At 53.0% G+C, this 22,394-nt stretch overlaps 1 protein-coding gene across 2 annotated transcripts; it reads right to left on the bottom strand.

The window, feature by feature from the left end:
• Positions 1 to 1,623: 1,623 nt before the first annotated feature.
• CENPM (centromere protein M) lies at positions 1,624 to 12,930 on the bottom strand. 2 transcript variants are annotated; one of them, XR_009689717.1, is made up of 7 exons: positions 12,806 to 12,930; positions 12,206 to 12,285; positions 10,071 to 10,163; positions 7,973 to 8,052; positions 7,697 to 7,773; positions 6,659 to 6,750; positions 2,512 to 2,543 (listed from the first exon to the last, which is right to left on the bottom strand). XR_009689717.1 is itself a non-coding variant. In XM_061124422.1 (6 exons), the coding sequence occupies exons 1-6, from the start codon at positions 12,860 to 12,862 to the stop codon at positions 2,403 to 2,405; spliced, it is 543 nt and encodes a 180-aa protein (XP_060980405.1). In that variant the 5' UTR covers positions 12,863 to 12,930; the 3' UTR covers positions 1,624 to 2,402. The 2 variants fall into 2 exon arrangements, 1 of the variants encoding a protein (XP_060980405.1); XM_061124422.1 differs by lacking the exon at positions 7,697 to 7,773 and having other exon boundaries at positions 1,624 to 2,543.
• Between the last annotated feature and the right edge of the window lie 9,464 nt (positions 12,931 to 22,394).

The raw sequence follows: 22,394 nt of genomic DNA, 5'->3' as shown, positions 1-22,394 counted from the left end.
GGGCCCCGCTGAGCTCGCCGGAGCCGTGAGAGCACGGAGCTCCCCCAGTGCTTGGAAGGCTCCCAGGCCCGCGGCTGGAAAATGTGGTGCCATCTCTCTTGTTAAATGGCACCAGGTGGCGAAGAAAATGTGGCACAGGGACGAGAGCGAGCGGGCGAGCGAGCCCCGTGCTGGCTGGGGGCGGGGCGGGGGCACGGGGAAGGACCCCATCTGACGCCAGCCCAGATGTGGCAGGCAGGGCGTGCCCGCACCCCTGCTCGCTCCTGCTTGGACACCTCAGCCTGTCGCCCTCCTCTCCCCTCCAGCAGCCCTGCGGGGCCCCACCCTTTGTGGCCCAGGCTCCCGAGGGGCTGAAGACAAGGCCGGTTTCTAGGACCCCAGGTCCTTTTGGGAAGCCGACCTCCTGGGCCTCGGCTGATCCTGTCCATCCCTGCAGAGACCCCCACCCTGACCTCAGCACAGAAGGGGGCCTCCCTCCCCAAATGCTGAGGGAGTTCTTGGCTCAAGCCCCAGGCTCCTACCCTGCTCCCCGCCCTCCCCTCCACCAGGCCTGCCCCTGTGCTAACGGGGCCCCAGCCAGTGGGAATGGCACTTCAGGAGACCGTCTTTCCACACGGGCCGCTCTCTCCCACACAAGTGGGAGCTAACATGTAGCGGGTGCTTGGTGTCCACCGTTTCTGGGTTCTCACTGCCCAGCGGAGATGACCAAACCTCTGTTCAACGACTGGGCACACAAGAGAACCACCAGAGAGAAAAAGCAGAGAACTGGGGCCAGGGGTGGGCTCTGCCTGATTACCTGCGTGACTGTGGATATGCCTCTGATGACAGCAGTCTCGGTTTCGTTAAATGTGAAATGGGAAAACACTGTCAACTTCACACAGGTCTGCGGGGAGGGCAGGCGGCAGGAGTGACTGTGTGAGAAGCGCTCTGTAAAGCGTGAAGCTCTGCAGAGGTCGGGTGACGTCTGAGACCTGAACCGAAATCGCCGCGGCTGAGGTTCTCGGTGGGGGCTGCCTGGAAGACCAGCCAGGCCTCGGCAAACCTTACCGAGTGAGCACGGGGTGGAGAGGAGCCCACATATGAGAATGGGCCCCATCCTCATGACGCCTGCACCGAGTTTCAGGTTGGCCCGTCAGTGAAGCGCGTGAGCTGCGGCTGCCATGGTGATGTCAAAGCAGAGGCCCTGCGGCATTGGCACTGCCCAGGGCATCAAGCAGGGCCAGTCCTGAGACCTGAGGATGGAGGGGGTGCTGGGAGGGTGCTGGCACGCTCCAAGGGAACCAGGATCTGGCTCTCTTCCTCTCCCACCAGACCTCCTCCTCACCCAAGCTCCCACGGGAGTGTCCAGCCAGCTACAGGGGCACGGCTGCAGCTCATACCTGGCTGCCGGGATTTCTGCAGCCTCATCTCAGCATGGCCACAGATTCTAATTAGACCCCAAGGAGGAGGAAAGCAGCCGTCATCGCAGTCTCCTGCGGCCAGCTCAGAAACCAGCCTTCGGTCAGGTTCTCTAGCTTGACTTCATGGTGTGATTCCTGGACGTGCACCAGTTTCGTAACTTAGCTCTGTGTGATTTCACATGATAGTTCAAGTAACTGTTCGCGGAGTGCTTACCTGGCGCTGTGCAAGCATTCACACATTTATTAGGAGATACATGGAGCACCCAAACAAGCGCAGGAGTAATACAGTACACCTCAGGCACTTCACCTTTACCACCATGTCACTCAACCCTTACGACACCAGCAAGGTAAGCTGAACAATCTCCATCTAACACCTGGAGAAACTGAGGCTCCGCAAGTCCCGTAAGAATGGCAAGGCCATGATGTGGAGTTGGACTGGGCTCATAGAGTTCAAGCTCCCGCTGCCCAACTCTTTTAAAAATATTTATTTATTTATTCGGCTGCACTGGGTCTTAGTCAAGGCATGAAGGATCTTTAGTTGCAACATGTGGGATCTAGTTGCCTGACCAGGGGTTGAATCCGGGCCCCCAGCACTGGGAGCGCAGTCTTGGCCACGGGACCACCAGGGAAGTTCTTACCCGCTCTGACTCTTAATTGTTTGGAGTCAGTTGCCTCATCTACAAAATCAAAGTGGTGGATGAGTTCAGTGATGTTCAAACTTTCAGCCACGGACCCTTTGTTCAAACGAAGTCTTGAGAGGTAACAAGTCAGATCAACGAAGACCTGGGGCTCTGCTGGGGTGGGCATGAGAGGGGTAGGGGGCTGGAGTCCCACCAGCTGGACTGCTCCCCGCCGCCCCCTGGCACTTCCTGTTGAAACGCGAGGACTTTAGGCCCTGAGGGAACTGCCCGCTGACCCAGGCCTGCCAAGCCCTGGCATGGTCTCCAGCAACAGTGACTGCTGGCCTGGGCACCCAGCCACGGGGGAGGGCGGCCGGGGGCCTCACAGGTCCTCCAGGGAGGGGTTCTCGGAGCCCCTCAGCAGGGACAGCAGGTTCAGGGCCGAGACGCCGGGCACGTGGCCCGCGCAGATCTGCAGCAGGCGGACCAGGCGCTGCGCCATGGTGGCGCGGAAGTCTTCTATCTGCAGAGGAGGAGACAGGACCGCGGTGAGGCGGTGGCCAGAGGGGAGCTGGGGGCTGAGACGTGGGGACAGCTCTGGGCACCGCTGCCCCCAGGGCCATGCCCTGTCTGCGCCACACCTCAGCTTATGGAAACCCTTCGGACGCCCTCCAGGGGTACCAGAGACGCTGACCCCACTCCAGAAGAAACCAAGGCTCAGCAGGCGGGGCTGGCGAGGTCAGGGACGCCGTCCAGAGGCCCGGTGAGTGACTGTCGAGCTGGGGTCTGAACCAGGGCTAGTCCCAACCAATGGTGGGGCGGCACCCCCTGGGATCTCTCTGAGACGGGCACGCCCAGGTTGGAAAGGAGGGGTGGGGAGTGGCCCTCACGGAGGACAGGGACGTGCCACCAACAGACGGTCCCCACACCAGGGCCACGGAAGGGCTAATGGGCCCAGAGCCATGGAATTAGGCAGAGGTAATCAGACTGTGCGAAGGCCTTAGCTGGTGAGATGCTCCAGAAAGGAAGAAGAATAAACAGTGATGGTCAGATGGCCTCCCAGCTCCTCCTACTTCTTCTGTTCCCTCTCTAACTGGGGAAAGGGCGCCACCATCCGCCCAGTCCCCCAAGCTAGAGCCGGGCCGCCTGCAGCCCCCCTGCTCTCACTCCACCTTGTGAGTCCTGGGTTCCAAGTCCAGAGGCGACATCTCAGTCCTCACACACTGGCCTCATTCTCAGTGGGGACTCTTCTTAGTGGAGCTTGAGGCAGCTGCTCCCTCCCTGGCAGGCCTTTTCTCCCCTGCTCCCAGGACCCACCCCCACCAGCTTTTCCTCCCCTCTCAGGCCACTCCCTCCTTTGTGCAACATCTCACTGCTGGGGTGGGGGTGGGGGGCAGGGGCGGGGCTTCTCAGGCTGAAAACTCCAGAGTTGACCCTGACTCTTCCTCCTCTCCTGTCTCACAGGCAGGCCATCCGCACACCACACTGGTCAGCCCCACCGTGGAAACACCCAGCATCAGAGACCATCCCAGCTCCCCCTTCCCTGGCCACCGCGGAGCCCAGACCACTCTGAACTCTTCCAGACACAGTCCCCAGGCCCCTCTCCCTATTCCTGCCCTTGCGTCCCTCCAGTCTACTTTCCTCCTGACAGCAGGAGGGGCGCCGTTCAAAACCCAAGTTGGGCTGCAGCCCTCCCTGGCCCCACACCCCTCCACTGCCCCAGTCTAACAGAGTGAAAGCCACCACGCCTTTACTGCAACCCACAGAGCCCTGCTGATCTGGCCCCAGTGTCAGTCCCCCGCTCCGCTCCAGGCGCCATGGCTCCCCGTGGGCCTTGAACATGGCAGGCAGCATCCAAACTCAGGGCCTCTGCACTTGCAGTTTCTCCAGCCTCGTGGGCTTCTCCACCAGGAGGCTCCATGGCACCTCCCTTCACATCTTCACTTAAAGGTCAGATTTTTAGGGAGTCCCTTCACCCCCTATTTAATCCTGTCACTTTACCACCACCTGACACGTCACATCTCCGTGCCCTAACACATCACACTTTCTACTTCCCATGTTTCCTCCACTAGAACAGAATTGGGAGTGTTAACATTGCTTTGCACTATACTGACTCCCGAGAGCCTAGAACAACACTGGACAGGCTGTAGGTTATGTTAAGAAACATAACCTATTCCTATTCAAGGAGTCCTCTGGGTGTTGCGGCCACGGCCTCCGAGTGGTCCCTCCAAACTGCCGCTGCTCTCCCGAGGGCTCCACGGCCTGCTTCCTGCAGCCTTGTCCTGGGCCTCCTGCCTCTGGCCGGGCCTCCTCCCATCCACACACCCTACTCCAGAGACATGGCCCCCAAACATCTGAGCCCATTGTGACTGCCCCGATGCCGACGGGAAGAATGGCTGGATTCACTGCCTGGCTTCCAAAGCCCTGCGGATCCTCCTGACACAGCAGGCATGACATGTCGGTCTGTTTCCCTCCATTCTGAGGGGCAGGGCCAATATCGAGGCATCTGGTTCTCAGGGACTCGCACAGAGCCTAGTAGTGGAGCTGGAAAATAACTGCACTGGGCGAATCCTGCACCTCCCTGGGCGTGTTTCCTGTCCTGTAAAACCGGGCCAGTGTTTCCCGCCGTGCAAAGGCCTCAAAACACAATGAGGCTCCAGCTCATGAAGTGGGGGAGAGGGCCCCGGACAGGACCGCACAGGTTACCAGGCCCGCTGGCTGTCCAAATACTGGGTGACTCAGATGAGAGGGTGCCAGGCCTAGGTTCTCAGCCCGCCGGCTCCAGGCTGGAAATAGAAAGTCAGCCACAGACCTTTTTCGGTGGCTCAGATGGTAAAGAATCTGCCTGCCAAAGCAGGAGACCCAAGTTCGATCCCTGGGTCGGGAAGATCCCCTGGAGCGGGGCATGGCAATCCATTCCTATTCTTGCCTGGAGAATCCCATGGACAGAGGAGCCTGGCAGGCTACAGTCCATGGGGTCGCAGAGTCGGACACCACTGAGCAACTAACATTCTCGGGCTAGAGGATAAAGTAGGACCTGGTACAGCCTGCCACCTCCTGGCCATGCGCAGAACTGCGCCACCATGCACCATGCAGCCAGCCTGCTCAGCCATGAAAGAGTCGGCAGCACACCAACCTGGCTCTTCTGTGGACTTACCAGCCGTGTGACTGTGAGCAAAGCCAGGCACCTCAGGGTGCCTCGGGTCCTACCTGTGAGATCAGAGCCTTGTTCGAGTCCGGGTTCTTAAAACAGTCGTGATCAGATGTGAAACACAAATCTATGACAGAGCAGTGTGTGCATCAAGCGATGCACTGGGTGAGAAGACCGAGGTCTAACAGCTTCTGCAGAATCGCAGCAGTCATGAGGTCCGACCCATCCCCATGGGACGTGCCAGTGTCTGCTGCTTCTGTCGCTAACAGTCAGAGACTCTGCTAACACTACTGTTGCCTCCCATCTACGTTCATAATGCTAAATTCCTTCTAGAGGTTAGTAGGAAAAAAAGTAATTTTTTTCTTGTCCAAAGCCACAACTCCCCTGAGTTCTCCCTTCGGACCAGAGGGGTCCAGAGACTCCAGAGTCAGCACCTCTGGTCTAGATGGTGATGACGGAACACACGCTGACTCAGCTCCCTCTGCACCACATCACTTGGCCTTTGGGGACAGGTGTGAGACCCAGAACAGAAACACAAATCTTTAAAATGAACCACAAAACCAATAAACATAACCTATATGGGGAAAGCATCGGAAAAAGAATGGATACATGTATAACTGAATCACTTTGCTGTCCCCCTGAAACGAACACAACACTGTAAATCAATATACTCCAATGTACAGTAAAAAAAACAACAGAACCCTAAACCACCCGAGCAGGTTTGGTGTGCAGGTGGGGCAGCCCAGGACCCAGGAGCCCTTAGCAGACCCCCAGCGGGGGCAGAATCAGCTCTTGCTGAGAACCCTTTAGCAAAATGTCTTCGGGCGCCACACTGCACAGAGAGGCTGAAGAGCAAAACTCATCAGCAAAGCAGAAATCCGCGTGCTACCCTCACGGCTGGGATTCACCTCGTGAGAAACCCCGAGAGAAGCGAGTCAGGGTGGGACCAACATTACATGTATCCAGTCAGCCATCTATCCACCCCCCAACCTCCATCCTTGCTGCCTGCTGGATCCCCTGCCCCGGGCTGGGACCCGACAAGGTCTGCGATCCAGGGAGCTAAGAGGGAACGGACGGCATCCTAACTGCTGGTAATGACACAGACAGGATGCCTGGCCTCACAGCGCTTACACCCCCGCAGAAAAGCGAGACATTCACAGGGACCCATAGACACACACACAAGACTTAGCCGTGAGTACAGAGAAAATGTCAAAGCAAGAGGTGATGGCGCCCGGTGTACAAATGGAGCTCAAGATGTGCATGGAGTGCCACCCCACTTTACAGGGATGCACCCAAGGCTTACCCAAGGCTTGGGTAAGATGACCCAACCAAGGACAGAGACTGGGAAAGCCAGGATTCCAGCGAGGATCTGGTCTCCACATCAGGAGCCCCTTCACGCGGGTACTCATGATCCTCCAAGAAGCACCCCGCCAAGCCCTCTGTGTTCTGACTGTTCCAGCCCGCGGCCCGCGTGAGCAGGTCCTTACCTCCAGGTCACAGAAGAGCAGGGGGCTCCGGTAGGTGTGGGCCAGCTTCACCACGGTGTTCCGGTGGATGCTGCAGTGGCTGTCCTGTCCAGCTGCAAAGAAGCCACACCTGTCATCTCCACCTTCCTGGCTGTGATGGAGGAAGCACTGGGCCCAGGGGGTCACATCCCCTCTCTGGGCCACAGTTTCTACCTTCTTTCGGTGACAGGCCTGTTGTACCTTCTTTTCAGGGCAGTCAAGATCATCAGATCAGAAAAAAGGCTGAAGGGACTTGATAAGAGTCGGACTAAACACATGAGTTTCCTCATCTAGGAAATGAGGATCGTAACAGCACCTACTCCGCTGAGTTACTACAGTCAGTGAACGAATACACGGAAGGGGCCTGGGGTTTACTTCTCCACCAAAGCTTACTGAGAATAACGTGAGCCAGGAGCTCACAGTGCAGCTGGTGGAGGGGGCAGACACACCATCAGTGTTGGTAGAAAGGTGAGGAATCTGACAGAGGCCTGCATGGACACCCCGAGGGCCCAGACTGCAGAGCTGATCAGGAAGGTGTCCCCCAGGGGGCAGAAAATTGGGGTCAGCCACATAAAAAAGGAAAAAAGTATTTATGAGAAGCCACATGGTACAATCATTAAAGGCATGGGCCCTGGAATATGACCAGCTAAGTATGAACTCTGCTCTACTCCTGTCTAGCCGTGGGGCCTTGGACGAGTTACCTAACCTCACGAGCAACTTCCTTCTCTGTAAAAGAGACAATCTTACCTACCTCAGTAGTACTTCTTGTGAAAATTAAGCGATACAGAAACAAAGCACTTAGAACAGAGTCTGGTCTATAGTGAGTGCTCAATATAGGTTAGCTATTTTTTATGATTTTTTTTTCTTTGTGATGTGGATCATTTTTAAAGTTTCTATTGAATTTGTTACAATATTGCTCCTGTCTTATGTTTTGATTTTTTGGCCAGATGGCATGTGGGATCTTAGCTGCCTGACCAGGGACTGAAGCCTCACCCCCTGCATTGGAAGGCAAAGTCTTACCCATTTGAATGCCAGGGAAGTCCCCGAGGTTAGCTACCATTATTTCCACTGTTAATATTAGCGTCTCGGAGAACTATCTGAAGAAGAGTAACAGGAGATGAACCACCAGGCACCCCAGGGCAATGATCTCAGCAGAATTAACCTGGCAGGATGATCGGCTCCGACTTACTTTATGGAGACAGACAGCAGTCAGATTCCAAAGCCCACGGTCTCCCCACTCTCTACACAGAGTCCACCACAGGCCCACCCACGGCAGCAGGCAGGGGAGGCACTCACCTCCCGTGGCGAGGAAGGTTACCTTCCCTAGGAAGAATGCTGCGTCCAGGTGGCACAGGGACTCCTCCACATTCTGCAGGCTGGGGCGGCCAGGCCAGGGCAAGAAAACAAGCGGAAGACATACCTTACAGCAGAGAAGGCAGAAGAAGCCCCCGCGCCTCTGATCACAGAGAGGCCAGGGCATAAGACAAGGGTGATGGGAGACAGCCCTGGAGGAAAACTTTGTCCTTTTGTAGCTTTAAACTTCTTCTAATTACAAAGTGAGTCAAGTTTGTGAAATGATCAAATAGTAAATACTGGTGTATAAGTAAAAAGTAAAACTCTCCGTCTCCAGCACCACCTCTACTTTTAACTCCCCAGAGATGACTGCCACAATAGTTTGGGGTGTAATTCTTCTGGAATTTTCTTCATGTGTAAATACAGACAGTGATATGTATAAGCAGCCAGTCGGGTCTAATCGAGTTTGATGTCTCTGTTACATTCTTTGGAATGACCACACCATACCCCAAACTAACTGCTTGCCCTATGGTGGACATTTAAATGGTCTCCAGTTTTTCACCATCACAAAGAACGCTGCATGAACATTGTTTCTTACATCTCCTACTAAGCAGACGTTTCTGTAGAACAGATGCTAGAAGTGGAAGGGCTGGGTCACAGTAGGTGTCTTTTTTTTTTTTATTTAAGTATGTGTCTTTTTAAAGTGTGGATAACTATTGCTGAATTGCCTTGCAGTAAGATGACAGCGATTTTAAGTCATATCAGTTGTATGAAAACACTCTTTTCCTCCGAACAAGGGCACCTTGACCTGCTGCGTTGAGGCCTTCACTCACTGGTATCCAGGGAGTGATGAAAGACTCTGTTGTCTTCCAGGCCAAAGGCCATCTTGGTCAGGCTTCATGAATGAACAAGGCCTGAGACCAACGGCCCTATGGCTCAGACGGTTCGCCGGTGTCCCTTCTGGTGAACAGAGAGACCTCACCCGAAGAGCAGCAGCCCTGTGGGCCAGGGCGCCCGCAGCAGGTCTCAGCCCTTTCTTGCCCCACCCGGGCCTAAGTTCCTGCTGACTGGTTCCCAGCGGTCAGGTCGTGCGGTCTGGACTCGATCCCGGTGCCTGGTGTCTCCGTCCCCCGGTTCTCAGGCGTTTCCACCACAGCCTTCCCTTAACCCCACCACAGGACCAGGTAGGTGTCTGCCCTGGTTTCTGTGCTGGACCCTGTGTCCTGCTCTTAGCCAGCTGTCCCCAGGAAGGAGAGGGGAGACCTTCCACCTGTATTCCCTAGGTCAGGCTGCAGTCCTGACCCCAGGGTAGCCAGCACCGTGGGGAGGCCAGGCCAGGCCACCAGCATCAACGTCACCCACGCTGCCACTGCCCCGGCCCCAGAGTGGACTGGGCTCTGAGCCTGCCCGGGTCCTCCACACAGGCTGTACTCCTCCTGTCTGTACACCAGCCCCCTACCTGGGACGTCCTGCTCACCGTCATCCCTGCCTGGCTAACTCCTCCTCATCGCTCAGGTGTTTTATGTGTTATTTTAACTGACTGAGTGCCACGTGTGGCTTCTGCGCTCTTAGTTCCCGGACCAGGGATTGAACCCAGGCCCCCACAGTGAAAGTGCTGCGTCTTAACCACTGAATCGCCAGGGAATTCCTTCCGGCGTCTATGTAGATGTCACCTCCAGGAAGCCAGAAGTCTAGCTTGACCTGAGTCCTAAGAGTCAGAGGTCTTGTTCGGGCTCTCACAGCCCCAGGATTCCTCCTTTGACAGTACACATCACAGGTACTGTAACTGTCTGTTCAAAAGTCTAGATTCCTCCCCAAATGGACCTTGAGAACAAGGCCCGTTTCACTCACATCTGTGCTGCTGTCAGGGAGGCAGAGTGGGCCTCAGAGAGCATTAGATAAATGACAGATGACACCGCTGGCATTGGTCAGTGTCTTTCAAACATTTTGCTTTGGCACTGGCTCCTCCCTCCTCACCCTCTAGGTTGCCCCCAGGCAGCCTCTCCCTGTCTCCTCTCCTTCCCATAACAAGTGAGGCCACCATCCCAGCACAACCCTAAACCACATCTGAGCACTGACAGCCCCATCCCCTGGCTCTCACCTGTGTTTGCTGTGAAGGTTGACCACAAACACAATCAAGTCAATTCGGGGCCGATTCACACTGCAGGGCAGAGGGAGGGACCTTGCTAAGTGGCTGAAAAACAAGAGATCGCAGAACTCAAGATACACATACCCACATCACAATGACTGTTCACACACTACCCTTTGTAGGGAAAGAGGCTGTCAAAAGCTCCTCCTCATTCACCTGAAGCTTTTGTGTGTGTGTGTTTTAAAAATATTTATTTATTTGACTATGCCAAGTCTTAGTTGTGGCATATGGGATCTTCGATCTTTGTTGCTGCATGTGGGATCTTTGCAACCTACAGGAATTTTTTTTTTTTCTTAGTTGTGGCTTGTGGGATCTAGTCCCCGACCAGGGATCAAACCCGATCCCCCTGCATTAGGAGCATGGAGACTTAGCCACTGCACCACCAGGGAAGCCCCTACAGGAAGCTTTTGTGGGCAAGACTCCTCAAATGATCTTATTCAGATTACCCCTGCTTTACTCTCCCTGCCAGAAAGTTTAGTAACTCCCTTGGCAAAAAGGGATTTTGGATATAAGATGGCATCTAGCCATCTACACTGAATGCTGGGAGGGAGGCCAGGCTCAGAAGGGGAGAGGAAGGTGTTAGACTATGAAATTTAGGGGTTAAGACCGAAGCCCTTTGGAGTGAGATAGAAGTGGGTTTAAATTCCAGTCTGCCAACTATCAGCTGTGTGACGTTGGGCAAGTCACCCTCAACACTCTTGTATGTACTTGGTCTCAGATTGTTAAATACCCACCTGAAGGGTTTTTGGTTTTTTTAATCCTTTATTTCTGCCCACTTCCATTTATTCCTATTACTCATCTGCCCCTACCCCTCAGCTTCTAATTCAAGAATACCAAAAAGCTTACAAAACATAACAAAAGTTAAAACACACACACACTCCTAAAAGTTCAGTTACCTAAAAATTACTACTATTAATGTTAGAACATTTTTCTAAATATCTTTCCATGTACGAATGTATACACATTCAGACACTAGAATACAGTAGACGGAATCTAAAAATAGGATAATAGTATTTCCTTTTTTGGTAATGATTTCTATCTTGCTCAAGGAAGGCAATTTTGTCCACATTTTCCTTTTACTCTGATGCTAATTAATTATTTTTTTATCTTTTCCTATTTCTGAGCTACAGGATTGAGATTATCAGTGATGGGGTTTGGTGTTCTATAGCCTAAGAGCCTGGTAAGACGGTAGGGCACAGGTGGATCTATGAACAACCTTTATTTCGAGGGAAAGATGATCTCTCTAGGAAGGGGCAATTCCAGTTCCCATAAAGGAATTACACTCTAGATTTAGATCATTCAACTTAGACCCCTGGAGCTTGTCTTTCAATCAGGGAGAATGACACCCACATATATTCAGTCATGTGACTCCTGCCAGCAGCTGTTTCTACTCCCTATCAGTTAGAAAAAGGAAAGCAAAATACACTTTAGTCACCTTTTCTCCAAATTTGCGGAGTATCTGAGTAACTAAATATTCTGGGCCAAATACTGCTCAATGCAATAGGGCTTCTTCACCAGTCAGCAAAAGTCAAAGTCCCTGCCCTCAAGGGGCTAACCTTGGGGTGCCTCAGGGTGGCAGACTGGAAACAAGAAAACAAACACGTGAACAAGGAAATTTTTTTTTTTTTAAACAAGCTGTGGCCAGTTTTATTAAAGAAAAATTGTACATGATTTACTTTTCACCAGTCTGTTCTGGCATGCTTCTAATAATATCAGAATCACCTGGATCAATGACAGCCAGTGTGCATACTCTGTAGTACTTTCCACATGCTGTGCCCAATTCAACGCTATTGCCACTGGAGTGATGGACACCAGTTTTGGCCAACATGGCATAATATGGAAATTTCTTTATAGTGACAAGTGCTAGAGGGAAACAGAAAAACTGGCGAGGCAGAGAAGTGACAGAGGATGCTTTACACGGGAACAGATCACGCGTCAGGACCGAGGCTCCGAGCGGTGGGTCAAAACTCGCCCCACCTGCACCAGCCTCTCTGGACTTCCGCTCCACCCCCACCCACTCCACCCGCCTCCCCGCTCTCCCTTGCGCCCAGGCAAGGGATCGGACATCTCCAGCGCTGGCTACTTACACCTTCAGCTCCGAGGTGCAGTCCTCCTTGAGCATCGAATCGGCCAGTTGCTGCAGAAGAGCATCCTCCGTGCCCACCAGCTGCCCAGAGAGAGAAGGCGGCCAATGGATCCCTGAATACAGCAGCCCAGTCGCTGGGCCCGAAGGGCCGCGACCCTAGGATTCTGGCTGTAGCGCGCGAGGCAGTCTACCGAGAGGACTACGGCAGGCACGGGTGAGGGCCTGAGGTTTGCACTCGCTCCGGCTCCACTCACTACCTGCCCACCCCGGATCCTCCCTGGGACAGCCTCGTTTCTACTGGAGGCCTGACACGGATACAGGGGGAAAAGCACATCTTGGACCGCCTGCATCCACCCTGCGCGCGGGCGCCCGGCCCAGCCGCTCCACCAATCAGAAACTCAGAAAGAGCCCGCCGCGCACTTATCGCTGAAGACGTCCCAGGGCCGCTAACTCTGATTGGTTCAGAGAGGAGCTCTCCCTCCCACCACACTCCCGCCGGAGCAGCCCAGGCCAGAATCTCAGAGAGCCGCAGAAGGCCTGGCCGGTGAGGCGCGGCCCAGGAGGAAAGATGGGCGCGGGAATCGGGGCTGCTAACGCCTACCAAGATGGTGGCCGTGTTCAGGCCTGGCAGCTTGTCCAGCGGCCGTAACACCGACATCCCCAGTAACTGACTGAACTGCCGCTCCCTGGGTGCGCGCCGGGCTTTCAAACCCCGCTCTGTCCCGCCCCTTGTGCGCAAGCGCGGGTCACGTGACGCTGTCTGGGCGGGGCTTCGTGTAGGGTGGGGCCGAGCAGGGCCTTCTTAAAGGAGACACTACCTCTTTTTCTTTTCTTTTAAAATTTTTTTAATCTTTTATTGGGGGATAGCCGATTAACTGGAGAAGGCCATGGCAACCCACTCCAGTACTCTTGCCTGGAAAATCCCATGGACGGAGGAGCCTGGCAGGCTGCAGTCCATGGGGTCACTAGGAGTCCGACGCGACTGAGCGACTTCACTTTCACTTTTCACTTTCATGCTTTGGAGAAGAAAATGGCAACCCACTCCAGTATTCCTGCCTGGAGAATCCCAGGGACGGGGGAGCCTGGTGGGCTGCCGTCTATGGGGTTGCACAGAGTCGGACACGACTGAAGCGACTTAGCAGCAGCAGCAGCAGCCAATTAACAAACCATGTTGTGATAGTTTCATGTGAACAGCGAAGGGACTCAGCCATACAAACACATGTATCCATTCTGCTCCCCCCAAACCCTGCTCCCCTCCAGGCTGCCATTTAACACTGAGCAGAGTTCCACGTGCTAGACAGTAGGTCCTTTCTAAGGGGAAGTTTTCCACGGCTGGCCCTAGGCACCAAAGGTGCTGCCTGCGAGACAGGACTTTAATTTCACTCCTGGGAGAAAGACGGTATTCAGTGATTTGTTTATTCATTTTTCCTTCACTCATGATCATTCCAGGCACTCTTGTTGTTCAGTCACTCACTCAGTGCAGTTCAGTTGCTCTGCGACCCCATGGACTGCAGCACGCCAGGCCTCCCTGTCCATCACTCACTCCCGGGGTTTACTCCAACTCATGTCCGTTGTGTGATGCCATCCAACCATCTCGTCCTCTGTCGTCCCCTTCTCCTCCCACCTTCAATCTTTTCCAGCATCAGGGTCTTCTCAAATGAGTCAGTTCTTCACATCAGGTGGCCAAAGTATTGGAGTTTCAGCTTCAGCATCAGTCCTTCCAATGAATATTCAGGACTGTTCAGTTACTAAATCATTTTTAACTCTTTGCGACCCCATGGACTGCAGCATGCCAGGCTTCCCTGTCCTTCACAGTCTTTTGGAGCTTGCTCAAACTCATGTCCATTGAGTTGGTGATGCCATCCAACTGTCTCATCTTCTGCTGCCTCCTTCTCCTCTTGCCCTCAGTTTTTCCCAGCATCAGGGTCTTTTCCTATGAGGCAGGTGGCCAAAGTATTGGAGCTTCAGCTTCAACTTCAGTCTTTGCAATGAATATTCATGGTTGATTTCCTTTAGGATGGACTGGTTTGATCTTCTTGCTGTCCAAGGGACTCTCAAGAGTCTTCTCCAACACCACAGTTCAAAAGCGTTGATTCTTCAGCACTCAGCCTTTTTTATGGTTCCAACTCTCACATCTATACATGACTACAGGAAAAACCATAACTTTGACTATGCGGACCTTTCCTGACAAGTGATGTCTCTGCTTTTTAATATGCTGAGTTTGTCTCCTCCTGCTCAGTTGACTCATTCCTTGCAGCTGCTCAGAACAAAATCTTGGGTCATTCTTGTCTCCTTTTCTCTGCACCTCACAGCCAATTTCTGGTTCTGTTCTTAAAATGCATCCAGAAGCTGACAGTTTCTCACCACTTCCACCCCTCAATCAGGAGAAGACGCTGGCATCTCTCACTGGGTCTACTGTAATAGGCTTCTCACAGGCTCCCTCTGTCCACGCTGATCTCCGGGGCTACTGGCTTTTCTCATACAGCAGTCAGAGTCTTCCTTTCAAAAGAGAAATCAGAGCAGCCCACTCCTCTGGTCCAAACCCACTGGTAGTCCCCCCTCACTCAGAGTACATTGCGAACATCTTACATGACCTTTGAGGCTCTGTGTGTTCTGGCCCTTGACAGACTCCCCAGTCTCATCTTCTGCCTTTCTCTCTTTAACACCTGCTCCCGGGGGCTTCCCTGCTGGATCAACTAGTAAAAAATCCACCTGCAAAAAAAAAAAAATCCACCTGCAATGCGGAAGACCTGGGTTCTCTCCTTGGGTTGGTAAGATCCCCTGGAGAAGGGAAAGGCCACCCTCTCCAGTATTCTGGCGTAGAGAATTCCATGGACTGTATAGTTCATGGGGTCGCAGAGTTGGACAGGACTGAGTGACTTTCACTTCATTCACCAGGACCTTTGCCTCTGTGGTTCTGACTGAAATGCACTTCCAAATAGTCACTTGGCTTGTTTCCTCACTTTATTCATGTATCTGCATCAACGTCACTTGATCAGAGGAGGCTTTCTGAACGACCTCATCTAAAATAGCTAGCATGGGGCTTCCCTGGTGGTCCAGTGATGATGACTGGGCTCCCAAAGCAGGCGGCCTGGGTTTGATCTCTGCTCAGGGAGCTAGAGCCTGCATGCTGAGACTAAAGGTTCTGTATGCCTCAGTGAAGATCCTGTGTTCCTCAACAGAGACCCGGCACAAATAAGTAGAAAATAAAAATAAAATAAAGTAGCAAGCCCTGGGATTTCGCTGGTGGTCGAGTGGTTAAGACTCTGAACTTCCAATGCAGGGGTCCTGGCTTCAATCCCTGCTTGGGTAACTAAGATCCCACATGCTGTTCAGCTCAGAAAAAAAAAGTATATATATACATATATATATAGAGAGAGAGAGCGAGCCCTCCCATAATTCCTTTCTCATCTTTTCTGCTCAGTTTTCTCAAAAGCACTTCACGTATTGCTTACAAATGTATAGCATCTGAGATTTTGCAAACTAATAAACTGTTTCTATTTATTACTGTTTAGCAATAGTCTCTTCATGGATGCTGCAGGAGACATGGAACTCTTGGGCAAGGGACAAAGGACATTATTATTACTCATGGTAAAAGCAGTCGCTGATACTTTATTTTTGTGTCAGTTTCCCCCCATGTCCCCCAAGCCCTGCAAAGGACCCATTGTGTTTGTCTGTATACCTTGTGCATGGCATTATGGGAGAGGAACACAGAAATTAATACTGCTTTTATAGTGAGTGATAAGCATGCTTGTTCTTTTTCCAGGAGGAGAGGTTACCTCATCCCTCAATGTTGCTTGTTATAAACACAGCCCTGAGAAATGGCCTGGGTAGGCAGCTTTCAGGGCCTTGCTCTCTTGGCTTGCCCAGCAAGAACTTGCAGGGACTCAAAGCTCATGGCAGACTGCTTCTCCTAACAGTTATATAGTTACCAGCTCATTGTCTCTCTAACCAAAGTATAAAATACAAAGGACAAGGATTTTTGTCAGTTTTGTACATCCAGCACTTTAGAAAGTGCTTGGTAGGGACTTCCCTGGTGGTCCAGTGGCTAAGACTCCATGTTCCCAATGCAGGGGTCCCAAGTTGGATCCCTGGTCAGGGAACTAGATCCCACATGCTGCAACTAAGAATCTTCATGCTGAAACTAATGATCCTGCACTCCACAATGAAGACTGAAAATTCTGTGTGCCACAACTAAGGCCTGCTGCAGCCAATATCAATAAATAAATATTTTTAAAAGGAATGCCTTTCTTATTCATATAATAAAAATACTTTTAAAAATAAATAAAAGTACCTACATCTACAGAGTAGTTGCTCAATAAATATTTGTCGAATGAGTGAATTGACTGATTTACATCCATTCGTTCATTCTCAGCAGTGATTTGTTCACTCATTTCCTAGGGCAGACCCAGTGCCCTACCCTGGGAACACAGATGAACCAAACAGGACTGACCAGCTCAGTGTGATGGAGAAGTCAGACAGTGATCACACAGTGTGATATCTGCAAGAGCAGGGGGTACTTCCTGTCTAATCAATCCTTCCCCCCTACAGATCAAACGAGTTAAACCTTGTTTAGAAAGAGCAGGAAGGTACACAGCTGCGTGGAGCTCCTGCCCCAGCCCAGATGGCACTCCGATTCCCCACGGCCTGCAGCATAGAGGGGAGTCCCTGACAGCCAGTTAGTAGTTAGTACTAGGAAAATAAAGCAAGGCGGCCTAGGAGATAGAACGTGATGGGCTGGAGGAGCAGCTTTAGGTTGGAGGGGGCCTTGCTAAGAGGGTTATGTTTGAGCAGATGCCTGAATGCAGTGATAGAGGAGCCAATAAACGTAGTGAAGAAGAGGATTCAGGCAGAAGGATCAGCAAGTGCTAAGACCCCAAGTGGAGAGCATTCCTGAGGCTTCTGAGGGGCAGCAAGGAGGCCAGTGGCTCAAGCAGGTGAGGTGAGGAGTGGAGATGAAGTAGAGAGGTGATCGAGACCCAGGTGACTGAGGCCCTTAGACAGTCAAGGAGAGACTCTGGACCCTGCTCATCATGTTCCAGGAGGGGCTGAGCTGAGACCCATTCAGTCCCACCTGTGCGGAGCGCCTGCCTGGGCTGGGCCTGGTGCTGGGCTGACCTGGGCACAGAGGTGTCCTTCCTGTTCTCCGGAGTTTTCAGGGTGGACGGGCAGATAACAGCAACGAAAGGCAGCACAGTGAGTGAGAGTCACCCTGGCAAGCAGCTGCAGCCCAGGTGAAGGTGCATTAAAGCTCCCTGGGGAGAGCCCCGTTACACTTTGCTGACTGTCGGTTGAGGCATCAAGGTGAGTTGATGCTTGTCCCCCTTGCAGGTAGTGCAATAGAAAACAGTGGTGTGTAAGATCCATCCTGTGATGAAGGGTAGAGATTGGCAGGAAACCCAGATCCAGGCCTGGAAGTTCTTGTAGCAATATCAGAACCCAGAACTGGAAGGGCCATCAGAGACCCTCTGGGCCAGTGTGTTTTGAACTGACTTCTGTGGAACCCTGGGGAGATGCTGCCTTGGTGGGCAGGGGTTGGGGGTGCACCGTGAGGGGTAGGGGGAAGCTGAGTGGGTGGGATCGGGAAACCTCATCCCACCATTTAACAGAAGCAGTTCTGGCTTTATTTCTATTGCATATTGAGCTTCCCACCAACTTTTGTGTGGGACTTCCCTGGTGACTAAGTGGTAAAGAATCTGCCTGCCAATGCAGCAGACAGGGGTTTGATCCCTGATCCGAGAAGACCCCATATGCTGCGAAGCAACCAAGCCTGTGTACCACAACTATTGAAGTCCGTGCCTTAGAGCCTGTGCTCCGCAGTAAGAGAAGCCACCACATAAGTTTGCCCACTGCAACTAGAGAGTAAGCTGGTGCAGCCACCAAGACCCAGCACAGCCAAAAATAAATGGCTAAATAAAAATTATAATAACCTTTTGTGTGAATAAAGAATCACGTGACTAGAACAATATCCAAGGGCCACTGATCACTTTAAAAAACAGATTTATTAAGGTGTCATTGACACGGAATAAGCTACACATATTTAATGTGCAAGATTTGATAAGCTTTGACATAAAGATACACCCAGGAAGGCACCATCCCAATCATTTTATAATGAGCATATCCATTACCTCCAAAGTTTCTCTGTGCCCCTTTGTCATCCTCCGCCACCTCCTCTCTGCCCTCCCACTCGGAAATGTTGAACAGCACTTTGGCAGCTTCGCTCCTCAGAGTCCAACATTGGAAATGCCCCAAATGTCCTTCTGTGGTGAACAGATAAACAAGCTGTGGGGCGCTGGCACAGGCAGCATTATCAATGGAGTGAGCATTGTGCTGAGCAACAGAAGTCAGACACAAAAGAGCACGGGCTGTGAGATCCCATTTATGTGAAATGCAAGCCCAGGAAAAACTGATCTATGGTGACAGAAATCAGATCACTGAGAGCCTGTGGGAAGGTGGTGTTGATTGGCAAGAGGCAGGAGGGAACTGTCTGGGATGATGAAAACACCCTAGACATGATCTGGGTGCTGCTTGCAAAAGTGTATACACAGGTAAAAATTCATCACTAAGGTTTACGTTTTACAGGCTTCAGTTGGGCTTCCCTGGTGGCTCAGATGGTAAAGAATCTGTCTGCAATGCAGGAGACCCGGGTTCTATCCCTGGGCCTGGAAGATCCCCTGGAGAAGGAAACGGTAACTCCAGTATTCTTGAATGGAGAATCCCATGGACAGAAGTTGCCTGGCGGGCTACAGTCTATTGGGTCACAAAGAGTCAGACACAACTGAGCAACTAACACTTTCACACCTTATATCTTAATAAAACCCCTCTGGAGGACTTTCTTGGTGGTACAGTGGATAAGAATCTGCCAGCCAATGCAGGGGACATGGGTTCGATACCTGGTCCAGGACGATTCCACATGCTGTGGAGTAACTAAACCTGTGTGCTACAAGTACTGAAGCCTGTGTGCCTAGAGCCTGTGCTCTGCAACAAGAGATGCCACCGCAATGAGAAGCCTGCACAGCAAGGAAGAGTAGCCCCTGCTTGCTTCAACAAAGACCCAGAAGAGCCAAAATAATAATAATAAACATTAAAAATTAATTTAAAATGTCTTTGAAAAGATGTGAAAGTCACTCAGTCGTGTCTGACTCTTTGCGACCCCATGGACTATACAGTCCATGGAATTCTCCAGGCCAGAATACTGGAGTGGGCACCTTTCCCTTCTCCAGGGGATCTTCCCAACCCAGGGATTGAACCTAGGTTTCCCGCATTGTGGGCAGATTCTTTACCAGTTGAGCCACAAGGGAAGCCCAAGAATATTGGAATGGGTAGCCCATCCCTTCTCCAGCAGATCTTCCCGACCCAGGAATCGAACCGGGGTCTCCTGAATTGCAGGCAGATTCTTTATCAACTGAGCTATCAGGTTAAGTCCAAAAAGATGTCAACGTTATTTTTTTTTTTTTAAATCCCTCTGTAAACCCAAACTCACTCCCCTTGGATATAGGGGAGAGGACCCTTGCAGGACTCCCAGGTGGTCTCAGAGCTGGCAGGGTGTGTGTGGAATGGGGTGGGGGACCCAGAGACCCAAAACCATTTTACCTATGGCCATTCCCACCTGCCTGTCCTCAGCTTCTGGAAATGGACTCCCCAGGGAGACGGTTCCTCTGAGCCTCTCCCCCGCCCCGTGGGCCTCCAGGGCTGCTCTCTCCTGAGACGGTAACCACTGCTGTTGACGGAATGCTCACCAGGCATGTGAAACTCTGCACACACTCTGTCTATAGCACAGGAGGGAGGACCCAGGCTTGCACAGGACCCCCTCCCACCCCCCGGCCCCTCTGGCTTTGTCACTGAGAAGCTGAATGATCTTGGAGAAGGAGACGGTAAGCCGCTGCACCTCTCTGAGCTGAAGCTGCATCACCCCCAAAATGGGCTTCGACACCCACCCAGCTGAAGGAGCAAGTGAAGTGATGTGGGGGCAAGGCCTGGATGGCCAGGGAAGGCTCAGTGCCTGAAAGCCACGACCACCTCAGGCTGCGCCCCAGCCTGGGGGGCTCTGGGGCTGGTGAGGAAGAACCCAGCCCCTGCGAGGGAGCCTGCAGCCCAGGCTAGGGCTCTGACCCTGGCATTGAGACTTTCTTCCCATGTGACCTTGGAGGACCAACAAATGAATTAATATAAACAAAGCACTAAAGCAGAGCCTGGCATATGATAAACGCTACATCGGACCAATGTGTCCAGACTCTCAGTTTTGGTTCGTCCCTCTTTAGCATATGACCCTCATTGGCTCTATTTGCTATTGCTTTGGTGTTCCACCCCCATGCCAGGGACCCCAGTCTCTCCGTACCCTCAGACGACAAGCCTCCAAATCGTCCCACTTATCTTGGTCAGGGCCGCTTCCTCTTGGGGTCCAGCAGCCTGCTGGGTGACTCCCATCCGTCCCAAATTTATCCTGCCCTGCCTGTCATCTCTGTACCATGCGCGCAGTGCGGGGGATCCAGAAAAGAAGGCTGGTTGCCAGGGCAACGGAGGATAAAGCCCTTGCTCTGCCAGGCTGCTGATTGGCTGAGGCGGGTCCCACCTCCTGCTATCCTGAGGGTGGGGGGCAGAGGGAAGGGTCTCCAATGGGCAGGGAGAGGTACAGGCTGCCCAGCCCAGGACCGCCCCCCTCCGCCCAGGCAGAGCCCCTGGGCCTGAGAAACTGTCTTTCCTAGGGGGCGTTGGCCTCGCCCCTTCTCTGCTTCCCGCACCCAGGGCGGCTGCAGATGGCAGCATCTCTGGGGACCGCAGCTACGACTGAGTCCACGGGCCGACACTGAGCTGCTTGGGCCGAGGCGGTGCGCTCAGCGCAGAGCCCCCGGAACAGGCTTCTGCAGGGCTTGAGGTGGGTCTGCGGGTGCGGGGGTTGGGCTGCCAGGTTGAAAGGTACCAGCGGCTTGAGAGGCAGGGAAAGGAGGTCTGCAACCCTTGCACTGTCCTGGATGGGACTTTTGCTGGAATGGGGGCTAGAAAATTCCTTATAGGTCATCTGGTAGCCCCCATGCCTACCTCGTCATTGCGCAGGGACACGCTGAAGTTCAGAGAGGCTGAGGAGCGACCCAAGGTCACACGGAAGGCCAGTGGAGGTTCTGCTTCAGCTGAGCCAGTCCTCTGAGAAGCCAGGAGAAGGTCTGGGGTCCTCGGTTGCCCCAGAATGCCTGGGATTTTCTTCACAGGGCTGGAGAGGATGGGAGACCCAGACCACCTCTCCACAGGCCCTCGGCACTGCGGCTGAAACGGCTCCTGCTCTGTCCAAGTCCCCCATCCTCATGTTTAAGCTCAAAGGAGCCTGGGGTCCTGGGTGGGCCAGGGGAGGGGGCACAAATCTCTCGGTCTCAGTCAGGCTAGTTTGGAGCAGCCTTCCTGCTCGTAGGTCCCCTTCTCCACCTCTCCCAAACCCAGGCCACACCAAGCAATTCAGAACCCTCTCTTTGGCTCTCCAGAAAGGCAGATGGTTAGGAGGACAGGCTCTAGCCCTAACTCTGGGCCGTTAGCACACTCTTCATTTTATTCCTCAGTGAAGAGAATAGGGCACCTTGAGACACTGTGGTTTGGAGCGGCCAGTGGGGACCCTGGAGGGCGCGGGAGGGCTTCCGGGTGGATGTAGGATTGGGGAGCAGCACCTCTCCCTCCACCGGGGCCATAGCCCTCTTCGGAGGCCCACCCAGCAGTAGAGGGGCGAGAGGACTGGAGTCTGGAGCCTGAGGTCTGAGAACCTGGGGCTTCTCCTCAGCCAGCCCTGGAGGTCACTCTTCCCTCCCGAGAAGACAAGGTGGGCCTTGGCTCATTTCATTCAGCTCAGGTGTCTTTCCCCATCAAACCTCAGGACATCGCTGGGGGACTGGAGTCCAACTCCGTCACTTCTCAGTTGGGTAACTCAGGGCAAGTTAGCGAGCTTCTCCAGGCCTCAGTTTCTTCATCTATAAAATGTGAATAATGATACTTACCCCAGAGACCTGTTGTAAGGTCCGTGACTCCATTCTGACCGTGGTCTCCCTGCCTGGCGGGCAGAGGTGGGGCTCCTCACCCTACCCCTTTCTCATACCTCAGGAACCATTTAAGGGCGGATTAAATGGGTCCTGATTTGTCCCATGTCTGGAGGAGATAATCTGTGGTGTGGCTTTTGAAGTATGTATAGGAGTTTGCCAGATGAACATGAA

The sequence above is a fragment of the Dama dama genome, chromosome 22 (genome assembly GCF_033118175.1).
Source record: "Dama dama isolate Ldn47 chromosome 22, ASM3311817v1, whole genome shotgun sequence".
Lineage (NCBI taxonomy): Eukaryota > Metazoa > Chordata > Mammalia > Artiodactyla > Cervidae > Dama > Dama dama.
The sequence above is the reverse complement of the archived record's forward strand: the minus strand, read 5'-3'. Positions and strand labels throughout refer to the sequence as shown.

What these genes read in the sequence shown, in the direction of transcription:
- CENPM (XM_061124422.1), bottom strand. Translation starts at nt 12,862, where the DNA reads ATGTCGGTGTTACGGCCGCTGGACAAGCTGCCAGGCCTGAACACGGCC. An exon ending in TGAACACGGCCACCATCTTG is followed by an intron (nt 12,286 to 12,805) that starts GTAGGCGTTAGC and finishes CTCTCTGGGCAG; the next exon opens with CTGGTGGGCACGGAGGATGC. An exon ending in TGCACCTCGGAGCTGAAGGT is followed by an intron (nt 10,164 to 12,205) that starts GTAAGTAGCCAG and finishes CTTGTTTTTCAG; the next exon opens with CCACTTAGCAAGGTCCCTCC.